The following is a 21,639-nucleotide window of genomic DNA, read 5'->3' as shown; positions in this document are numbered from 1 at the left end:
AATCGTAACAAATTAATGTATGCAGTTATATTTGCCAAACAAAAGAGTATAAAACTAGGGCGATTATATTTAATGAACAAAAATAATTGGCATACATTTGTTTTCAAATAAATCTGTTAGAAAGAAAGTCTTAAATAAGTTGGCTTGTTAAATTGGTATGATAACTTTTGTATACATATATTAAGATGACAAGTCTATGATGAATCACAAAACCTTAATTGATAGCACTGATGTTAATCTATGACAACAACCTTGAAAAGGTTCACTTCAAATTATCTGAAAGAAATTTGATCTAATTCGTTGTCTAATCTAGGAAAATAACCGATTAATGGCAAAAAAAATTCCATTACCAGTGTAAGCTTGTTTGTTTACTTATGACCAAGGAACTATGTACTTTAAAACTACCCCACAAGAATTCCCGTACTTGAAGGAGCCACATAAAAACAACTGAATTGCTTACGCAATTTTTGAAGTGATGGACAACAACTTAACGAGCTTAATTACTTCAGTCAACTATCTAGGAAAAAATATCAGTAACATCATCTTGAGAGACCAGAATTTATATAAAGGGATGACCAACAAATGGGAGCCTTTCAATGCTAAATATTCCTTCCGCAATGTCAAACTTCAATTGTTCTAAACTCTTGGTCGCACTTGTGTTGACCAGCAGCTACGTTTTGGCATCAGAAAAGTGCATTTATTGTCGGGATATAAACTGCCAAAGGAGCAGCTATGATGCGGATGAACAATGCTCAGAGAAGTTGGATGCCTGCGTTAGTGTTTTTAAGGCAGGCGTAATTCAGGCCCAAGGATGTCTGGAAAGTCTCGAAGATGATTGGCGAGAAAAATGCGAGGATAAAGATAAAGGAAATGAAATCGATTGCGAGATATGTGTAACCGAAAGATGCAACAACGTCGCAGCCAAAAGGACTAGCTGTATTCAGTGCAACAATACAGAGGTAACTAATAGTTAGTAACTATAAAATGGAGAAAAAGTCTTAATTTTTTTTTCTATACTCTTCTTCTTCAGGACGCACAGTGTGCTGAATCTCCCGGGCTACTAACGGCTGTACAATGTCCTATTGCTAGATCTGGCAGAAGTTTTTGCTATGCCAGTTTGGTTGGAGACGATTTGAAAAGGGGGTGCTCCCTGACTCTTTCAGATCAAGTCAAATGCCTGGCTGATCCAAATTGCCACTTGTGCGATCCTTTGGAACAACCACACTGCAATGATCAAATTGTAAGGGCAGATGATTCACCAACCACCACTCAGGAACCGACGGAATCTACAAGTTCTTCAACGGAGTCCACGCCTAGTTCAACAATGACAACTGAATCATCATCAAGTTCACCAGAAAGTTCAACAACAAGTTCAACAACAAATTCACCAGAAACTACACAATCCACCACAGAACCTTCGACAACCGAAGAGGTTCCAACCACAACCGATAAACCCAATTCGGCATTCGGTTTGCACGCTTCCGTATTGCTGATCTTTGCCCAATTGGCTTTGTGCTTTTATAAGCCACTTTAATGGGCAAAGTGACGGCGCTTAACCATAATTCCCACGGACTTCTCTACTCTATGTGCGACATTATTAAAGTAATTTTTATGACGTGACCATAAATTATTTTTTGCGATCAAACACAATCTTTTTGGGTTTTATGTCTTAAGACTTTTATGACATATTATGTCATTGATTAAATGTTGATAAGCCCCGATTATGTGGCGAAATACCACTAAGCCACAAGTCAGCCTACTTACACAAACGTTTCACAGATTCGAATTGGGTTATCTTTAAATAGGATCTACTATAAATCTAAAGTAACTTATTTATTTTCTATTTTTACCTGGCTGAGATTATGTTTTGGTGTTGAAATATAAAAAGCTTACGAGATAACTAACAAATTGGGTTATTCCGATAGCCAAATCTATCATCAATTAATAAATTTAATTAACTCATGACTCATAAGTTACGAGTCTGTTTCTCATTCTTTTTTTACGTGTGAATCATTTTGAACATTTATTTGTGTGTAACTTCTCACTTTAAGGTGACTTCGTGACATTATAAAATGGAATGCCTAAAGTCCAATAGGGAGCAATAATAATAAGCAATAACGTTATTAGATTAAATTCTTAGAAATAGCCTTTACCTATATCTGGGGTTTCCCAAAACTATTTGATTTACAACGGTGAAATAAGCGACATGATTTGACAATAACTATCGAATAATCGAACTGACCATCGACTTTTGAAGCTTTAAGCAGATAGTTATTTAGGTGCTTTGAACTGATACGAATCTTCGCAAAACTAGCAGTATATGAAAGAATATTTAAGGAAGGCTAACGATGGCCCCCATTTGGCGGCTTTAAATGGCAGAAGTCCTCTAATCAGTCAACATATATTTCGGCTGTCCGTTGAACAACCTTATCGAATGGTGTAAAAGTGTTCACGACTCCATTTCGCCTGATTATGGCCGGCTTATCTGGGATAGTTTTTGTTGCTTTTTATGTTAATTCCCCTCAATCGGTTATAAATAACGAAGCTTTATCGGCCATATAGCTATGGCAACAGTACCTACAATATAATCGCATTGGTCCCCTAATATAGAGCAATAATCAAACAGCCACGATAGGACCCATCGATCGATCGATTGCTCGAGCTTGTCGCAATTGGAAAATCTATAAAAGGCCTCACATCAGCTAGCTAAAAATTAGTTGCCGGAATCCATTTTTGTGGCTAATACGGAAATACGCGAAGTGGCCCTCAAACGATCATGAAATCTACGTCGGCAGGAGTAGCTTTGCTACTTCTAGTGCTAAATCACTCAAGTGGTAGGTTCGATTCTAAATCAAGGATTAAAGATCAACGTAAAGTAAAAGTGATTGTGATGGTTAAGAGTGAAAAAACTAAAAACTACCGAAAACTAAACCAATAAAAAAAAAGGAATATATATATAAAACAGCGAATAATATAAACGCAGATACATTTGGTGTTTTCTATGCAACGGCTTTCTTTAAAAGAAATATATGAAAAATAGTGACGTGAAGGATACGCAAACAGTCAAATGGCAACATATTGTAGCAATACACATTGCTATAGTTTTAACTTAATTTACTTACATAATACATGTAGTACAACTTACCAGAAACGAAATATTCTTTGGGAAATAAAATGAACAATAAAGAAAAAATAGAAAAGAAGATTAACGTATCTAATCTACCAAAAGTATCTGCTCGTGTTATTCGCTATCGGACAATGAATATAACAAGTGTATGTCCGTCAATCGCGCCGACATTTATGACTCATAGCCATGCTTTTTTATATGGTGTATATAAAAAATTTATCTACTACCAATAAAAACTGCACTCCATGATGTGACATAAGCATGTAACTCTTATTCGTTCAAAGTATGCCTTTCCTCGTAGTAGTTATTTTAGTGTGTTCATAACGTTGCGAAACACCAGCAATCTTAATCGAAATTTTCAAGTGCCTTAAAAATCCATTCATTTTGATTTAGGTGGATTAATTCAAGGAAAAGATTAGAAGTTGCTTTTGGACTTTGTCGTGTTGAATCCAAATAAGTGGTTTGAAAACATTTTCTTGATGGATACTACATCTAAAACTAATCTATGCATATAAGTATATAAAATATATGTAATTAATGCCCACTTTGCCTTGATATAGTAATCGTAAACCAACTGAAATGACCAACTTTCTCTTTTCATAGTAGAAGAACACGTTTCTTAGTAGATTGTGTTTGGCGATCGGTATTGAATTGGCCGTTTTATGGATCAGAGAGCAATTACTAATTTATTAATTTATAGGCTGATTACGGAGAAAAAGATCGCAACGATGTGGTAACGGCAGCCTTCAGACATCGGTAGTCATAAATAACACGAAATTCGATTATCATGTGGCCCATAAACTCTTTAATACGTAACAAGCCGCAGTGTCATTAATTATACGTTTATCAACGTATTTTCCAGCTAGGATTTGGCTTACTTGCTGAAATGAGAGGCGCGTGGATTAGGCTTATTTGAACTCAGAAATATCTTGGTTATTGATCATGTTATAGCATAGTAACGTAGTAATGATATTTATACAATCATCTATCATTGGCAGATGCTTTAACCCATAACTGGCATTCGGGTCCCATCAATTGCTACGAGTGTTCCACACTCGATGAGTGCTCTGCAGGATCTGGAGTCCTGCGAAAATGTCTGGATAACGATGGCCAAAGTTGTGTGGCCATCTTCAACAGCGATGGTGCTGTGATTGAGAGAGGGTGTAGCGATAATTTAGCATCCGTTTGCACGGAAAGCGGCGATAATTGCTATGAGTGCCGATCCCACGGATGCAACTTCCTGAATAGCCAGGAGAATTTGCTGGATTGCGTGGTTTGCGATGCCCAGAGCGATGATAACTGTGTCTTTGACATTGAACTTGTGACCGAGAGAAGGAAGTGCAACCAACAATGTATGACAGCACTTTACCCCACAAACAGTGAAGAGGGTGCTCCCTTGGAATTGGTTCGCAGTTGTCTGGATGATCTGGATTTGGACGATCGAGAGGCCTGTTCCGAAGGATCCCTCGAAAATTGTGTTGCTTGCAGTGCAGCAAGCTGTAACACAGTGGATTTGGGTGTCCGTGGAAGCTGTAATGTCTGCAAAGGAGACTGCAGCAATCCCCAATCGAAAACCTGCCGAGCTGTCCCATCTGGTGATAAGCCAGAGAGCTGCTTCATCGAATTCGATGAATCCGGAGCTATCTACGAAATGGGATGTCTAAGTCAATACAATGTGAGCGATGTTACCCTCTTGGAAACCAACAAGCAGTTGTGGTACTGTACTGGTGACAATTGCAATGTGGAATCTGCTCTGGCAAAGCCACAAACATGCAAGCTGTGCAACTCCCAAACGGATGAGGATTGCGCCGTGGCCCCCGAGAATGTGGAAACAAATACACAGTGTGAAAGTCTCGTGAACACCGATTGCTATTCAAGGATCCTGGATAATGGACACACGGAGAGGGGCTGCTTGACCAGCTTGGAGGGTGAGGATTACCTGGACTGCCTCAAGGACAGCAATATCACCAAGTGCAGCAGATGCACAGGAGAGTTGTGCAACGAGCTGGTGGGTTGTGTTTCAAATGGAGTTGGATATTTTATGAGCTTTTTATATATATTTAATTCATATATTGCAGCTCCAACCCACGGAGCGACTGAGCTGTCAGATTTGCGATTCCGGTGAAGATGCCTCCTGCGAGGGATCGCCCTCCGCCTCTGCCCTCTGTCTTCTGCATACACCCAATCAGCAGTGCATAACTGTTATAGATCTCTTGGGTAATACTCAACGTGGATGCAGTGCATCCGTGGAGTGTGAGTCCAGTAACCCCAAAAAGTGTGAGGTCTGCTCTGGAGATGATTGTAATACCGGAAACCTGAAGAGGTTGGAAGATGGCCAGCCAGGACTGTGGGGACAGGATTTGCCCCTTAGCTGTCAGAGCTGTTCGGATGCCGCCAGTTGTGCCGCCAGTGATCTATCGAATACAACTTGCTCAAGTAATTCGGACTATTGTGTGACAGTATTCAGTGCGAATGGATCTGTGTCGGCTAAGGGTTGTAGCCAGGAGGTTGAGCAGACCTGGGCCAGTTACTGTGATGCCAATGCCGGAAGCTGCCACAATTGCAACTCCAATGGATGCAACAGTGCCAGATCTCTGGACAGCTACACCGAATGCATCTACTGCGACTACGAGAACGAAGATTGTGCCACCAATGCCGCAAATGTAAAGTCCCGCCGCCTTTGTAATGGCCAGTGTTTTACTGGTTCCCGCAGGAGATCAAGTGAGAACTTCATTTACGACACTGTGCGAGGATGTTTGGATGACAAGGATCCGGAGGATCAGGCGGCCTGCATTGCTGGCACCGATGCGGCTTGCATAGCCTGCTCCGGAGCCAATTGCAATGTGGACAATATATCCGAAATCTCACAGTCCTGCTACAAATGCTCGGGATCCGATTGCGATGACCCGAAGGCCAGCCAGTGCAGCCAGTACAGTCCCGATGATCGTTGCTATATTCTCTTTGACTATAATGCAGATATCACAGGCATGGGCTGCCTGTCAGATTTGGATGAGGAGTATGTGGATGAAAACTTCCACTCTCTCCTCTTCTGCGATGACAACGACTGCAACTTCTTTGATATCCTACCAACACCACACGAGTGTATCGTCTGCGATTCTTCCGAAGATCCCAACTGTGCTACGGATCCTTCAAAAATTACACTAATTGGAAATTGTGGAGTCCTGCCGTATACCAGCTGTCAGACACGCATCATAAGTGAGTATTTCTTACTATATAAAACTATATATAATATAAATTAATGGTGTAATCCTCTTTTGTCTCTGATAGGTGGCAGAACCCAGCGTAGTTGTCTGAGCAGCTTAGAACGTGAGCAATTGCAAGAGTGCCTCGATGGAACAGGAAACTGTGTGGTTTGCACTGGCGATCGTTGTAACTCCGAAATATATCCCGCGGATCGTCGTCGTTGTCATCGCTGCAACTCAGTCACCGATCCCACATGCTCATCTGCTCCCGATGCGGCGGAGGTGTGTCCCTACTATCTGGAAGACGAAGGATGCAGTGCCAAGTTGGTGGATGGAGAAACCTATCGTGGTTGCCAGCGGGAGTTCACCTGCGACGATTCGGACAAACAGCACTGTCGCCTATGCTCAGGCAAGGACAATTGCAATGTGGCGGATCTGTTCAACTCCTACATTGGATATCCGAGCAAGTGGCTAACTCCGCCAGTCAATTGCTATACCTGCAACGGCACCGATTGCCAGGGAGACAGCTCGGGCACCTTACGCAAGTGTACGGGTAATGATGAACAGAATTGTGGCACTGTTTTTGATGCCTCCGGTTCGGTGATCTTCCGGGGTTGCTCGGACACACTATACGAGGATGCTGAGCTTCTTCAATACTGCGATGAAAACTCTGCCAACTGCAAGTTCTGCAAGTCCAGCGGTTGTAATAACGCCAAGGAGTTGAGCACCTATGTGGATTGCCTGTTCTGCGATGGAAGCGATGAAGCCGAATGTGTGCGAAAAGTGGGCGATATAACCCGAACTGTGTCCTGTCAGGGCAGCTGCTTAACTGGTCTGTATCCCCGCAATCGATCGGAGGCCAATCCTGTTTACGATCTGGCTCGCGGCTGTTTGGATGACCTCGATTACGATGATCGTGAGGCATGCTCTGCCGGAACCCTGGAGAACTGTGTTTCCTGCTCGAGCGCCACGTGCAACAAAGCTGATGTTCCCGAGGATCGTCTCAGCTGCAATGTCTGTGAGGATGACGCTTGTGAAACGCTTACCAGTCAACTTTGTTTGGGATATCGATCGGGAGATCAATGCTACATACATGTGGGCGATCTCAGTATCAAGGCTATGGGTTGTGCCACCGATTTGCAGGATTCGTTCCTGTTAACCAATCGCAGGGACCTCTATCTCTGCTCCGGCGACGATTGCAATACCAAGGATAAGCTGAATTTGAATGGCGTTTCGTGCAATGTCTGTAATTCTACTTATGATGATGGATGTGTTGGAGGTAACTCGGCCTTGGCTACTGTTTGCGAACACTACATCAATCCGGAGTGTTATAGTTATCTGAATGAGGACGGCGTTTTGCTGCGTGGTTGTCTTGCGGACACCAATGATGAGCTGTTCGATGAATGCTCCAGCGATGGCAGCACCAACTGTACCATTTGCAGCACGAATAATTGCAACAACGACGTGTATCCCTCGAATTGGCTAACTTGCTTGCGTTGCGACTCCGCCAGCGATGCGGATTGTGCCCTGAATCCGGCAAGCTATTCGAGCTACTGTCGTACCTATTCCGAGGATGATGCCTGTGTCACTTCTCTGTCCAATGGTCGTACCCGTCGTGGCTGCCAATCGGAGCTGAATTGCGATGCATCTCAGGCGGGTAGCTGCCGAGTGTGCTCCGAAGCCAATTGCAACACTGTGGATCTTCAGTCGAGCTACGTTGGTGAGCCAGGAAAGTGGACGGATCTTCCGCTGAGCTGTCACGTTTGTAGCGATGCAGCCAGTTGTGCAACAGTGGGTACGGAGATCACGAAGTGTGAGGGTAACAACAAGCAGACGTGCTCCACGGTTTTCAATTCCGAGGGTCAAGTGGTGGCCAGAGGATGCAGTGACGCTGTCTTGGCTGCCAATGTGGACTACTGCGATTTGAACGGCGACAAGTGCGTACAGTGTAAGTCGGATGGATGCAATAACGCCGTCTCCTTCGACTCGTATGTGGATTGCTACTTCTGTGATGCCGAGGATGATGTGAACTGCGCTTGGGAGAAGCCAGAAAGTACCAGAAAGTGCCAGGGTCAGTGCATGACGGGATTGTATCCTCGCAGCTCATCCTGGGACTCCGCACTGCTGCCGACTCGCGGATGCCTGGACGACCTGAACGAAGCGGAACGAACATCCTGCGCAGCGGGAACTCATTCCAATTGTACCGCCTGCACTGGATCGCTCTGCAATGGTGAAGATGTCATTGCGAACCCACTGGAGTGCTACACTTGCAAAGATCCGTTCTGTGAAGACCCGACGACATCGAAGTGTGTGGCCTACCGGGAGAATGACCAATGCTATTTGGCTTACGACGACTCTGGTGTGGTGGCCATGGGCTGCGCTAGTGAGTTTGAAGTGCAGGTTATCAAGGAACTGGTAGCCCAGCAACGTTTGCTTCTGTGTTCCGGACAAAAGTGTAACGAATACAGCATTACACCCGATCCCAACACTTGTCTGCAATGTACATCTACGGATGATCCTCGATGTGCCACAAATCCGAACCAGTTGACCACTACAAATATTTGTTCCCAGATTCCGTACACAGAGTGTGTTACCCAGATTGATAGCCAGGGTAACACCATTCGTGGATGCATGTCCAGTTTGGGTGGAGACGATTTCTACGAGTGTCTCACTGGCGATGGAAAACTCTGCGAAACTTGCACTGGAGAACGTTGCAACGGCTTGTCCGTGTTCCCCGCCGATCGTAGGAAGTGTTATCAGTGCAATTCCACCAGTGACCCCAACTGTGCCGCCTCACCAGCTACTCTTGAAAGCACTGTGTGCCCCATTTATTCCCAGGACGAGTCCTGTGTAACCACATTGTTGAATGGCATTACGCACCGAGGATGCAGTTCATCACTCACCTGCTCAGATCCCTCCGATTCCAGGACGTGCCGCGTCTGCAGTTCCGCCGATGGTTGCAACACCATTAACCTTGAGAAAATTGGAGAGGATGGCTTTCCCGGAGCCTGGCAAGATGTCCCCATTGAGTGTCTGGTGTGCTCGGGAACAGATTGTGCTTCTAGTGGAGGTACCCTAACGAAGTGCTCGGGATATGATAACTGTGTGACCGTGTTCAGTGATTCCGGTTCAGTTACTCAAAGAGGTTGCTCTGAGTCCGTCTTCGAGGAGTCCGACTACTGCGATGAAAATCCCGCCTACTGCCCCCGTTGTAATTCCAATGGCTGCAACACTGCCGACTCCCAGGATAAATATGTTGAATGCATCGTTTGTGATTCCAGTGTGGACTCGAATTGTGTTAGTGATCCCACGCAAATCACGAAGACACGCCAGTGCCATGAACGTTGTATCTCTGCCTTCCTGCCCCTCTTCAACGAAACTGAGGATCCCAGCTATGCGCTAATCCGCAATTGCTATGATGACTTGGAAAAGGAGGATCGTGATGCCTGCACAGCCGGTAGCAAGAGGTTCTGCGCCACTTGTGAAGGCACCAAGTGCAATTCCGAGGACTTAGTGGCCAGCCGGCATAGTTGTTTGGTATGCCAGGGAGATGAGTGCCAGAGTCCACAGGCTAGCAGTTGCTCCAATTACAGAGAGCACGATGAGTGCTACATTCAGTTCGATGAGGAGAGGTCGATCACCTCACTCGGCTGTCTGAGTGAATTGAGCCACGACGATATCTATCTGCTGAAGCGCTCCAAGAGATTGCTGACCTGCAGCGATAACGATTGCAACACCATTGAATCCGTGCCAGAAACTCAGACTTGCACTCTGTGCAGCTCGCGTACCGAGGCCAACTGTGCGATAAGTCCCTCAAGTGTCGTTTCCTCCACAGATTGTACTCTGGGTGGCTTCCCTGAATGCTATTCCCGTGTCCTGTCCGATGGTAGCACAGAGAGAGGTTGTCTCTCCAGCCTGGAGGACGACGAGTTCCTCTCGTGTTACAACAGCACCTCTGCCTCGTGCAACTCCTGCCAGGGAAATAAGTGCAATCAACTGGTTTATCCAAGTAATCGCCGATCCTGCCACGTTTGCAACTCCGCAACGGACGCCAATTGTGAAAACAACCCCAGTAGCCTTACCGTGTGCTATCTGTACGATGCAGATGACCAGTGTGTGACCAATCTGAGGAATGGGGTGACCTACAGGAACTGCGCCTCCTCGCTTAGTTGCGAGGCGAATGCCAAGACTTGTGTCTACTGCGAGGGCGATGGATGCAATGAGATCGATTTGGCCGCCAAGTCCGATGACAATATTGGAAAGTGGCAGGATCTGCCTCTGGAGTGTCTTACCTGCGAGGGTACCGGCTGCCAGGAGGAGGAGATTGCCTCGATCAAGTGCCAGAACAACAACGAGCAGGACTGCCTGACAGTGTTTGGATCAGATGGAACAGTAACCAGACGCGGCTGCCAGGATGAGGTCGAAGCGGATGCCACCATCTCCACATATTGTGGTACCAATGCCGGCAGCTGCCCCTCTTGCAAGTCCAACAACTGCAACAATGCCACTGCCCTGAGTCAGTACACCACCTGTATTTACTGCGACTCCTACAAGGATTCCTCCTGCTTGTGGGAACCCACAAGTGCCAGCCACAGGACTCGTCAGTGCCAGGGCCAATGTATGACTGCTCTGTATGGCAGCGCAGATGCTGGCCTGGATCTCATCCGAACCTGTTTGGATGACAAGGAGGCGTCTGACCAGCTGATCTGTGCCAACGGCTCGGATTCCACCTGCGCCGCCTGCAGCGGTGACTCCTGCAATGTCCAGAGTTTGCCCGAAGACCGCCTCAGCTGTTACACCTGCGAGGGTGACGATTGCGAGGATCCACAGCCCAAGACCTGTACCATCTATAAGCCCGAGGATAGCTGCTTCCTCTGGGTGGACGAGGATAACGATCTGAAGCAACTCGGCTGTCTGAGCTCCTTCCGCAACCAGGATCTGGAGGCCATTATCAAGACGAAGCGCATTTCCGTCTGCAATGGCACCAACTGCAATGTTCCCCAACTCCAGTCCCCCGTGCGATGTGCCGTCTGCGACTCTCGTGAGGATCCCTCTTGCGCAACCGATGCCTACGCCATTGGAACCTTCAGCACCTGCAGTCAGTTGCCCCACACAGGATGCTTCACCAGATTGGAGAACGGTACGTTTGGAAAGAAGGTTTTCAGTCAAAGATTTCCTTAATCAATCCATATATACTTCTTCCTAGATGGTTCAACCCAACGTGGCTGCCTGTACGATCTCGACCAGACTGATTTTGCTGCGTGTCTTTTAGGAAGCGATGCCAACTGTACCGTGTGTTCGGTCGATGGATGCAATCGTGAGGTAACTAAACAACAAAAAACCACATTTAAACTTAGAAAGATAAAAATATTTTCCCCCATTTCTAAGATCTTCCCTGCTGATCGCCAAGTGTGCTACTCCTGCACCTCTGCGGATGACTCCAGTTGTGAATCGGATCCCTCGTACACCTTGGCCTGTCTGTGGGTCAGCGAAACTGAGACCTGCAAGACGCTGCTTTCCGGAAATGTTACAACCCGCGGTTGCAGCAGCAGCGTCGAGTGCGATTCCAGTGACTTCCGCAACTGCCGCAGTTGTTCAGGCAGCGAGTGCAATGCCATCGATTTGGCCAACCGGGTGGACGATGGTCAGCACGGCTTGTACCAGTCCTTGCCCCTGAAGTGCCACACTTGTGTGGGCGAACACTGTCTGAGTTCGCTGGGACCTGCGGTTACCTGTTCGCTGAATCTCGAGCAGGATTGTAAGACTGTCTTTGAGGCTGATGGCGTGTCGGTGAGGAGGAGGGGTTGCTCAGACGATGTGGATGACTACGAGGATCGCTATTGCCGAAAGAATCCCGCTTTGTGTTTCACCTGCAAGTCGAACGAGTGCAATGACGCCTGGTCCACGGAGGAGTATGTGAGCTGTACTTTCTGCAATTCGGCCAACAAATCGAGCTGTGTCACCGATCCCACTGAATCTGACCTGAGCAAGCGCAATTGCAAGGGTCAGTGCTTGGTGGCTCTGAGTGGAGAGGATTTGATTCGATCCTGCTTGGACGACAAGGAGCTGTATGACCGCTCCGATTGCACCACCGACGAGAGTGGTACTAACTGTGCCACCTGCTCCGGCGCAGAATGTAATACCTTCTCGTATCCTGCTGATCGACTTAGTTGCCACACATGCTTGGATGACACTTGTTCGAGCAGCCAGTCCCAAGCCTGTTTGGCCTACAAAACGAATGACTACTGTTTCGCCAAGTATGCCACTGATGGTAAGGTGGAGCTGATGGGTTGTGCCAGTAGCCAGAATGAGTCCAGCTTGGAGCAATGGCAGGAGGGCAATCTGTTGTATTCCTGCCAGGGCAGCGAATGCAACGAACTGAGCCGACTGCCCACCGAAGGAGAGTGTCTATCCTGTGATTCCAGCAAGACCTTGGAGTGTGCACAGGATCCCACAGCTGTCCTGACCACCATTACCTGTCATGCCCCCAACTCCGATTGTATCACTCGTCTGGAGAACGGACATACGCACCGTGGATGCAGGAGTGAAGTGAGCTCTACCGAAAGCAGCAGCTGTGTGGCAGATGGCACCTGCTCCGCTTGCTCCGGAGCCAAGTGCAACGTCGAGATCTTCCCCAACAATCGACGACGCTGCTACATCTGCAACTCCATTGATGACCCACTTTGCGCCCAGCATCCCAGCAGTTTGGCCGTGTGCCCAATTTACGCGGCGAATGACGAATGTGTGACATCTCTTAACAACGGCCTCCTGCGGCGCGGATGTGCCAGCGAATTGGAGTGCGAGATAGACAATGAGGATCACTGCAATAAGTGTTCCACGGATGGTTGCAACACGATCGAACTTACCGGTTCAGCGGGCGGACTGTCCGGAATGGGATTGGGTCTCACCCTCATCGTCGCCTGGTTGATCAGCTCAACTCAGCGACTGTAGGATATGTCCTAAGAACAAAACCCATCCAGTTCCAGTTCCATTTCCGCCATCTAGTTAAGTAGATTTATATAGAGTATGCTTATATAATTATATTGCTGTGCTGAGCGCGATGGGTCGCTTGGACTCATCGCTCGATCTACCAACGATTTGTAAATAAACCAAACGAAAATATCGAACAATTTAAATGGTTCTCAACTTCTTAGCTTACTTAAAGAAAGGGATTGGTTAAAATGAGTTTTGATAATTATGTAATGCCGTTTGGAAAATTGCAAAACAAAGTAATTGTATCTGACTTTCTCAGTGTATAAGTTCTCTATTTATTTTACATTATGCCCTGTCCACACTTGGTTGGTCTTTTTTGAAAGCCTTAACGCCTGTCTACCTTGGAACTCCTTTCCACTTTCCACGACCTTTCTCCGCTGAGATATGCCAGACAGATTTTCCCCTTTGCCTATCCACTATTTCCACGTCAATTTTTCGCTCGAATAAAGTTGAAAAGTGAAATTGCCTCTCCTCCCGAGAAGCCAAAAAACAATGGAAGGGAAAAAAGTTGCCAAGAAATTGCGAAACGCAGCCATTGGAAATAAAATGCAAATGCAGAAGGCGATGCGTTGTGTGTTGCTTTAGTGAAGTTTAAAGCAAATTGAAATTCGTTCGGCATAACAAAGGAACGTAGAAACGCACAACTTAATCCAGACGACTCCTGCCGAGAAATACAGTTTTGTCGTCCAAAAATTGCCATCAAGATTGGTAACCAATGAAAAGACAACTTTCTGTGGCGGAAAAGTTGCCGCAAGTCCATTTGATTTGCTTTTAATTGCCGACTTTTTGGTCCGACCAGCGATAAGCAATTTCGTTTTAGATTTATAGCGAACAATTAAGTGGTTGACAACGATTTAATGGCAAATTACACAATAACCACAAGACATGTAGGCGGTTACTGGAAAGATTCGCAACGAGTCCCCGGAAACTGGAGGGAGTTGTGAGTAATGCGAATTAAATGAACTTATTGATGGCTCACTTGGTCATCAGGGGACTAAAAGACTTTGACTACCAAGCAATTGTTGGTGAATTGTATGCCATTTGGGATTTTGATTTAAATCTAAATTAAAATCTAAAACAAAAATATACAGTTAATAACTTTTTGTTACATTGCTTGTTTTAAATCGTTTTTATTGCTTCTGAAACATGTTGGTCAGTAGAAAATCTTTACTACCTTTTACAAATTCCTGACTATATATTTTATGCGATCGTGACATTGGTTTTTTCAGTTCAGTCCCAGTCTACAGGACCAAAAGTCTTTGTGAAATTTATAGATTACAAGTATTCATCGATCACTTTGTAAAATCGACAACCTGTTGTTTTTTTATTTGCTATCGCCTTGCAGCTGTCACAACAAACTGCCCGTTAACCCAAACTGCAAGTTGACCAATTTATTTCGCCGCGTCTATCACGGCGCCTAACTCGGTTTTCCCCGCGTTTTCCCCGCTCTTAACAACTTTGGTTCGCTGACAGCGACAGCCGCTTTTAAAATCTATTAGTTGGCCAACTGCCGGGCAACAAGGAAAACAGCAACAACAATTTCCACTGTAGGAAGCCTGTTTTCGGCGCCAGAGCAAACAAAATTTAATAAACCGCTTGCCGGCTTCCAGTTCGCTGTGAGTTATGTGCCACAAAATAAATTATTTTCGGTTTTGTCATTTGATTAAAATGTTTGAGCGCCGGGCCAATGGCAAATTAATTGCAGCCCTGTTTCGTGGTGTGTGGCAAATATCCGTATAGTCCAAAAATAAGTTCGATATTTCAGTTTGCTACCTTATGTATATTTTAAAATACATAAAAACAGGAAGCCATTTAATTCCACGATCTTCGTGACATTTGAACTGCAGACTTTATGTATTGTATCTCCCCTTTGATTTCAAGGGAATTCAATTAATTTCCGCAACAACTCGTTTCTGCTCCAACTGTCACTTCAATTTGCTGGAGGAGATTGCCACATATGTGGACTGCAGAATTGTAGGGCAGGAAACACGGAAAGTAGAGAGTGCAGCATTCGGGAATCCCACTCGTCATCTTTAGCGTTCCTGAATGTCTGAGGTGCGTACGTGTCTGTGGCATTTTATTAGGTTTCGATGGACTCGCATCGTGTCCAAAGGAAATTAAAATATTTCGAGCGGTAAATTCAATTTTACTTTCAACGTAAATATGACGGACGGACATTTGCCAGATCAACTCGGCTATTGATCCCAGGTGCACTTTCTTCAATCTGTTTTATACTTTTCAACGGAATTATCATAGTTACTGAAGGGTTTAAAAACCTGCATGTGCAATTTAAACAAAATCCAGACAATTGAATTTTTTCTGCCACAACACACACATAGAGATAGAGCCTCGCATGCGAGATTATTGTTTTATGGAGCCAGGGCATTATTTAAATTGAATTTTTACAAAATTAACTTGATTGTGCTACAAAGAGAGGAAAACAGAGTGCACATTTATATTCAATGTTGGTCTCTGGGCTTATGCGATATTTATTTATGGCCGCCAACTTGTTTGTTGTCCCTACGCCCTATTGCCTACCCCAAAACACCCCGCTGCCACTTCTTTTTCCACGGGATCCCTAACAGCATTGGGCTTATATTTTATTTATTTTCCTACGAATACAATTGAACAATTGATTCGCGTGCATTCGAATTTGTTACAGGGATTTAAATTGAATGATGTATGGTTACGTGGATTCGTTACAGTTTTTTCCACGCTTTTTTCGTTCGACCAGTGAATTTTAGAATTAAATTTATGTGCGAACTTTGAAGTAAGCGAGATATTTAATATGCTGAAACTACATTTATTTGGTGCAATTATGTTATGGGCTTCATTCCTCTATGCTATGCGTCTCATGTTCTTCGGTCTATTAACTTTTAAACTGCAACAAATCACGCATACGCAATGTTATCCAACAAATGCCACCAATTTACATTGCATTTGGCAAACGTTTAACAATTTTTGGCGCATCCCGTCTAGTTGGCACCATTTGGTCAGCACCAAAGAGGAACAAAACTGAATAAAAGCTAAGAAGACTGGCTGTAAAATCCCAAATAAGAAGACTTTACTCGTTGAGTTTTTGTAAGAAACTAATTTTATTTGGAAATATCTTCGGTTTAAATAGGTGACATGAGAATCGCATCTTAAAGTAAATGGCCTACGCAGAGGCCTACGTAAATAGTCCCCGCCTTATCGAGGTCCCACGCTCGGGCACATCTGCCTATCTTGAGCGGCGAGGACCTTATCTGTGGTCTCCCACTAAGGGACTATTTTAGGAGGCGGGGAACGATCTCAAGTGACTGACTCATGTAGTGTGCACTTAAATTACATGTTTTTGAGCAATGCACCCATGTCGCCTTAGATAACAAAATCCTAAATATAATTTATCGCTCTCGATTCATTTACATAAGATATGAACGGAGCCCAAAATTGTAAGTCTTTAAATATATTCGTGTTCATGTGTGAACATTCTGCCAAAGGGCCAGCAAAGCTGAGATGTACATTAGTATATTAGTTGCATTTATAACAGTAGTGGGCTGTATTTATTTGATATATGTTCATTTATTTTGCAACTAAGATTTCAATGGGCCTAGTTTTTCTGGCTTTTAATTTTATTGGATTACAATTATGGTTTATATTATTTTTAATTCAACAATTTGTACTCAATTAACTTATTTTAAACATTTTGCTTTTTCTATGTAGAAGTACATTTTCTATTAGTGGACTGTATATTTTTATTTGTTATATTATTTTATTGTTTATTTACTATTGATATTTATAGTACTGGCAACGGACCTGCAAAGGTTATTGCTTGCATTCTTTGTTGCACAGCACATTTCCGTATGAAATATATTATTAATACTATCATTAGTATTAAAGCAATAATTAATCCAGCATGTCCGGAAATATGATGGAAATGTAAATCTTTCAATTTTTGATGGTTCTCTTTCATAAATTTAATTTCATTATTCAATCGTTCAAATTCCTCAGTATGATTTAATATTGATAGTTTCAGCGGATCCCAAATAATCTTCGGCACTCCACTAACTTCTCCTATATAAGGTGTTGATAATAATTCTTCACTTTCGGACTGAATGTTATGGTGGGCAACTAGAATTTTATCGTCGGTTCTTGCCGTACAATATGGCGCAATGCTTAAAACTCCTTGCTGAGGCAAATCAAACAATTCAATTTGAGAGCCAGTACATTGCAGACGGACTTTTGAATTCGCAGGAACCTTAAACAACCAACTACTTTTCTTTTCTAACTCTACCCAGTCAAGTTCCGATAACTGACTTTGCATATTATCTAAGACTAGACTACATTGCTCTTCAAAGCTATGAAGTCTTTCGCAAACTTTCCTCATACTTTGTATAAGCGCATTACCCTTTGTTAACATTTTAAAATATGGATCCATTTTATAATAGATAACCAAATTCCAAGAAGTACTCACAATCTCAACATCTCCTAGCGGGTCTAGATATATTGCTGAGGTTTTATTTATTTTGTCTATAGAATATCTTGGTGCTATATCTTTAGGTAATGCGCTAGAAACTTGACAACTTAACACAAACAACAACATTGCCATAATGATTCCGATCTTGGACATTCCCGATGTCGCTCTAGTTCGTCTTTTTGGCTCTTGGTCAGCCTCATTTTTGTCAACAGACTTTATTCCTTCCAAGGGACAAATTTTAGTAATGGGTCTAGTGATATATCCTTCCTGCATCTTTACTTTAGCCACTCGGACCTTATCATCATTCCCCTTATGCACCTTTTCCACCTTTCCTAAAGGCCATCTTGCAGGATGACAATTCTCATCCTTTAATAAAACTATTTGCCCTTCTTCTATATTAGGAATTTCCTTTTTCCATTTATTCCTTTGCTGGAGCGTATGCAAATATTCACTTTTCCACTTAACCCAGAAATCTTTCTTCATTTTTTGGATAAGTCTCCACCTATCCAAATTTCCGATTTTTTCATCTTCCATTGGTTCGACTATTTCTAAAGGTGGTCTTCCAATTAAAAAATGACCTGGTGTTAAAACTTCTTGTTGGTCCTTCTCACTAACTATAGTGTATAATGGCCTTGAATTTAAGCATGCTTCTATTTGACATAAAAGAGTTGACATTTCTTCATAAGTCAAAATAGTGTCGCCGATTATACGCTTTAAATGGTATTTCATTGACTTAACTCCAGCTTCCCAAATACCTCCGAAGTGAGGTCCTGCCGGGGGAATAAAATGCCAATCAATCCTGTCCTTTTCAAGCTGCGCTGCAATCGTTATATTTTCTTGTATTGCATTAAATAACTCTTGATCTAATTTTCTTGCAGCTCCTACAAAATTTGTTCCGTTGTCTGAATAGATATTGGAACATTTTCCCCGTCTAGCAATAAATCTTCTGAGTGCTGCTAAAAATGCGTCTGAAGTTAGATCGCTTACCATTTCTAAGTGTATGGCTTTGGTGGCCATGCAAACGAATATAGCAACGTATCCTTTAAATGTTTTTTGGCCACGATTTTTTGAACATTTAACATAATAAGGACCTGCGTAATCTATTCCAGTATTAAGAAACGGGAATGTCATCGTCACTCTATATTTTGGCAAGTTACCCATTATTTGCTGAGCTGTATTTTGTTTATACCTTGCACACGTTACACATTCTCTTAAATACTTTTTCAACGAATTTTTCAACCCGAAAATCCAATACTTTCTTTGGATATAGTTTCGCATTAGGTTTATCCCTCCATGCAATGTTTCCTTATGAGCATTTTTTATTAATAAGCTTGTTAGGTGGCATTTTTCTAAAATGATTGGATGTTTAACATTAAATTCTGCATTGGAATTTTGCAATCTTCCTCCAACTCTTAGAACCCCATCCTTGTCCAAAAATGGATTCAATGACAATATTTTATTATTTGTCTTGATTTCCTTTTTGATTTTAAGGCACTTTATCTCTTGCCTAAACTGGTATTCTTGTTGTTTCTTAATAACAACTGTTTCCGCTATTCTTATCTCCTTTACTGAAATAATTGATGAATAGGCTTTATTTCTTGTTTTCATCTGCACGAATCTATTTATGTATGCTATTATACGTATAAGTTTTTCTATACTGGAATACCTTTCTATTAATTCGTAAATAGGATCATCTATTTTGTCATTTAATACCGTATTTATTAAGACAGGTTCTTCTACAGACTGCTGCCGAGGCCAAAGTTCTTTTGGGTCTGCTAGCCATTTCGGACCTTTCCACCAAAAATCACAGTTGATCAACTGGTTAGAATCCACTCCCCTGGATGCTAAATCTGCTGGATTATCCTCTGACTTAACATGATTCCATTCAGTATTTTTTAATTTCCGAATGTCATCCGTTCTTCTTTTTATAAATTTGATCTTACTTTGACCACTGTTAATCCATGCTAAGGTAATCGTGGAATCACTCCAAGCATAGATCTCCATTATATTGTCAATTGATCCTTTTAGTCTTTGGATTAATTCACTAAGCAGGTGAGCTGCACACAGCTCGAGTTTGGGAATTGTCTTCCTATTTTTTATAGGGTTGACTCTACTTTTGCTAGCTATTATATTAACATGAGGTCCTACTTTAGCATAGACTACTGCAGCATATGCTTTTTCGGAGGCGTCCGCAAATCCGTGAATCTGAATGACTGAAGAACTGTTTGAATTAATCCACCTTGGGATTCGAATATTCTCTAACAATAATAAATTTTCTTTATATTTTTCCCAATAATTTTTATCTTCTATGGATAATTCCTGATCCCATTCACTTTTATTTATCCAAAGTTTTTGAATAAAAAGTTTTCCTGAAACCGTGACTGGTGCCAACCATCCTAACGGATCAAATATTTTTGCTAGCGTTGATAACACAACGCGCTTATTTATATTTTTTGATTCATCATTACAATTTACGCTGAACTTAAATAAATCCTTTTGAGGTTCCCATTTTAGTCCTAAAGTTTTAACACATTCATTTTCGATAATATTGAGAACCTTATTGTCCCCTGTGTCCTCCACAGTGGTTAATATTTTGGAATTGTTGGAAATCCATTTCCTTAAGTTGAATCCAACTTTCTGCAATTCATGGGGAATTAATGTTATTAATTTATTAGCTTCTTCTACCGAATCAGCTCCAGTCATTAGGTCATCCATATAGAAATCATTCCTAATTATTGCACTAATAACTTGGTTTTTACATTTATCTGCAATATCTACCAGAACCCTGGTAGCCAAATATGGTGCAGATGCAGTTCCGTAAGTGACTGTGGTTAATTTATATGTTTTAATTTTTTCTTTTGGAGAATTTCTCCATAAAATATATTGATATTTTTGATCATTATTATCTATTTTAATTTGTCGGTACATCTTTTCAATGTCTGCCGAAACAACAAATTCCCATTTTCTCCATTTAATAATAATGTCAAAAATATCTTTTTGAACTCGTGGCCCAACCCACATTATGTCGTTCAAACTTTTGTTATTCGTAGTTTTTGCTGAAGCATCAAAAACTACTCTCAATTTGGTCGTAAGGCTTGAATCTCTAATCACTGCCTGGTGCGGTAAAAAATATTTGCCTTCATCACTCACTTCAATCATGTGTCCTAAATCCATGTATTCATTCATGAATTTAGTGTAGTCAACCTTAAGTTTTTCATTTCTTTTTAGTTTTTTCTCCAGATTCATGTAACGAGCTATCGCTTGTTTCTTTGAATCTCCTAAGGTGACATCCTCCTTGAATGGAATTGACACAATGTATCGCCCATCTGAATCTTTTTTTGTCGTTTTGATAAATTTATTTTCACAGATTTCAGACTCGATATCATCTTTTTCTTCTTCTTCCACTTCCCAGTAGCGATCTAACTCTTTTATTTCTATTGTTGTGGCTACAATGGTTTCTTTTCCTTTGGATTTTTTACATCCAGAAACTATCCACCCGAAATCAGTTTTTTGCCCAAGGAGACCGTCTATTTTTATAACTCCATTTTGCAGAATGTGAGTATATACGTCTGCTCCAATGATTAAATCAATGCGACCCGGTTTATTAAAATCGGGGTCGGCTAATTTAAAGTTCTTCCATTTTTTCTGATCAACATTAATCGTGTTGACTGGAAGTGCCTTCATAAGTTTTGGGAGAATAATTGCTTCAATTTCTAAATTTTTCGGAGAATTTCTTATCGAAATAACCGCTTTGTGCTTGGAGATGCACGTTCCTGTGGAAGATACTCCACTTATTTCAGTATGAGACCGAAATTTTTTCAATTTTAGAATCTGTGCAGACTCTTCTGAAATAATTGTGC

At 42.6% G+C, this 21,639-nt stretch overlaps 2 protein-coding genes across 2 annotated transcripts, besides 2 other annotated features; both read left to right on the top strand.

Annotated features, from left to right (window-relative positions):
* The first annotated feature begins 573 nt into the window (after positions 1 to 573).
* Positions 574 to 1,624, top strand: CG34040 (uncharacterized protein). The gene is made up of 2 exons (NM_001038874.3): positions 574 to 959; positions 1,031 to 1,624. Exons 1-2 carry the CDS (start codon positions 618 to 620, stop codon positions 1,532 to 1,534), a joined length of 846 nt encoding a protein of 281 aa, NP_001033963.1. The 5' UTR covers positions 574 to 617; the 3' UTR covers positions 1,535 to 1,624.
* Positions 1,625 to 2,715: 1,091 nt separating this feature from the next.
* CG13492 (uncharacterized protein) lies at positions 2,716 to 13,463 on the top strand. Its single transcript, NM_166487.4, has 6 exons — positions 2,716 to 2,834; positions 4,126 to 5,135; positions 5,206 to 6,343; positions 6,416 to 11,470; positions 11,537 to 11,652; positions 11,719 to 13,463. Exons 1-6 carry the CDS (start codon positions 2,777 to 2,779, stop codon positions 13,279 to 13,281), a joined length of 8,940 nt encoding a protein of 2,979 aa, NP_726121.3. The 5' UTR covers positions 2,716 to 2,776; the 3' UTR covers positions 13,282 to 13,463.
* A 2,010-nt stretch (positions 13,464 to 15,473) lies between these two features.
* Positions 15,474 to 15,528: a mobile genetic element.
* Positions 15,529 to 16,363: 835 nt separating this feature from the next.
* Positions 16,364 to 21,639: part of a mobile genetic element that runs on past the window's edge.

The sequence above is a fragment of the Drosophila melanogaster genome, chromosome 2R, assembly GCF_000001215.4.
Source record: "Drosophila melanogaster chromosome 2R".
Classification (NCBI taxonomy): Eukaryota; Metazoa; Arthropoda; class Insecta; order Diptera; family Drosophilidae; genus Drosophila; species Drosophila melanogaster.
This window is presented reverse-complemented; position numbering and strand designations above follow the sequence as displayed.

Excerpts from the sequence above, each read along its gene's own strand:
- CG34040 (NM_001038874.3), top strand. The coding sequence starts at position 618 with ATGTCAAACTTCAATTGTTCTAAACTCTTGGTCGCACTTGTGTTGACC. Across the intron at positions 960-1,030 it reads TTCAGTGCAACAATACAGAG|GACGCACAGTGTGCTGAATC; the intron begins GTAACTAATAGT and ends CTTCTTCTTCAG.
- CG13492 (NM_166487.4), top strand. The coding sequence starts at position 2,777 with ATGAAATCTACGTCGGCAGGAGTAGCTTTGCTACTTCTAGTGCTAAAT. Across the intron at positions 2,835-4,125 it reads AGTGCTAAATCACTCAAGTG|ATGCTTTAACCCATAACTGG; the intron begins GTAGGTTCGATT and ends TATCATTGGCAG. Across the intron at positions 5,136-5,205 it reads GAGAGTTGTGCAACGAGCTG|CTCCAACCCACGGAGCGACT; the intron begins GTGGGTTGTGTT and ends CATATATTGCAG.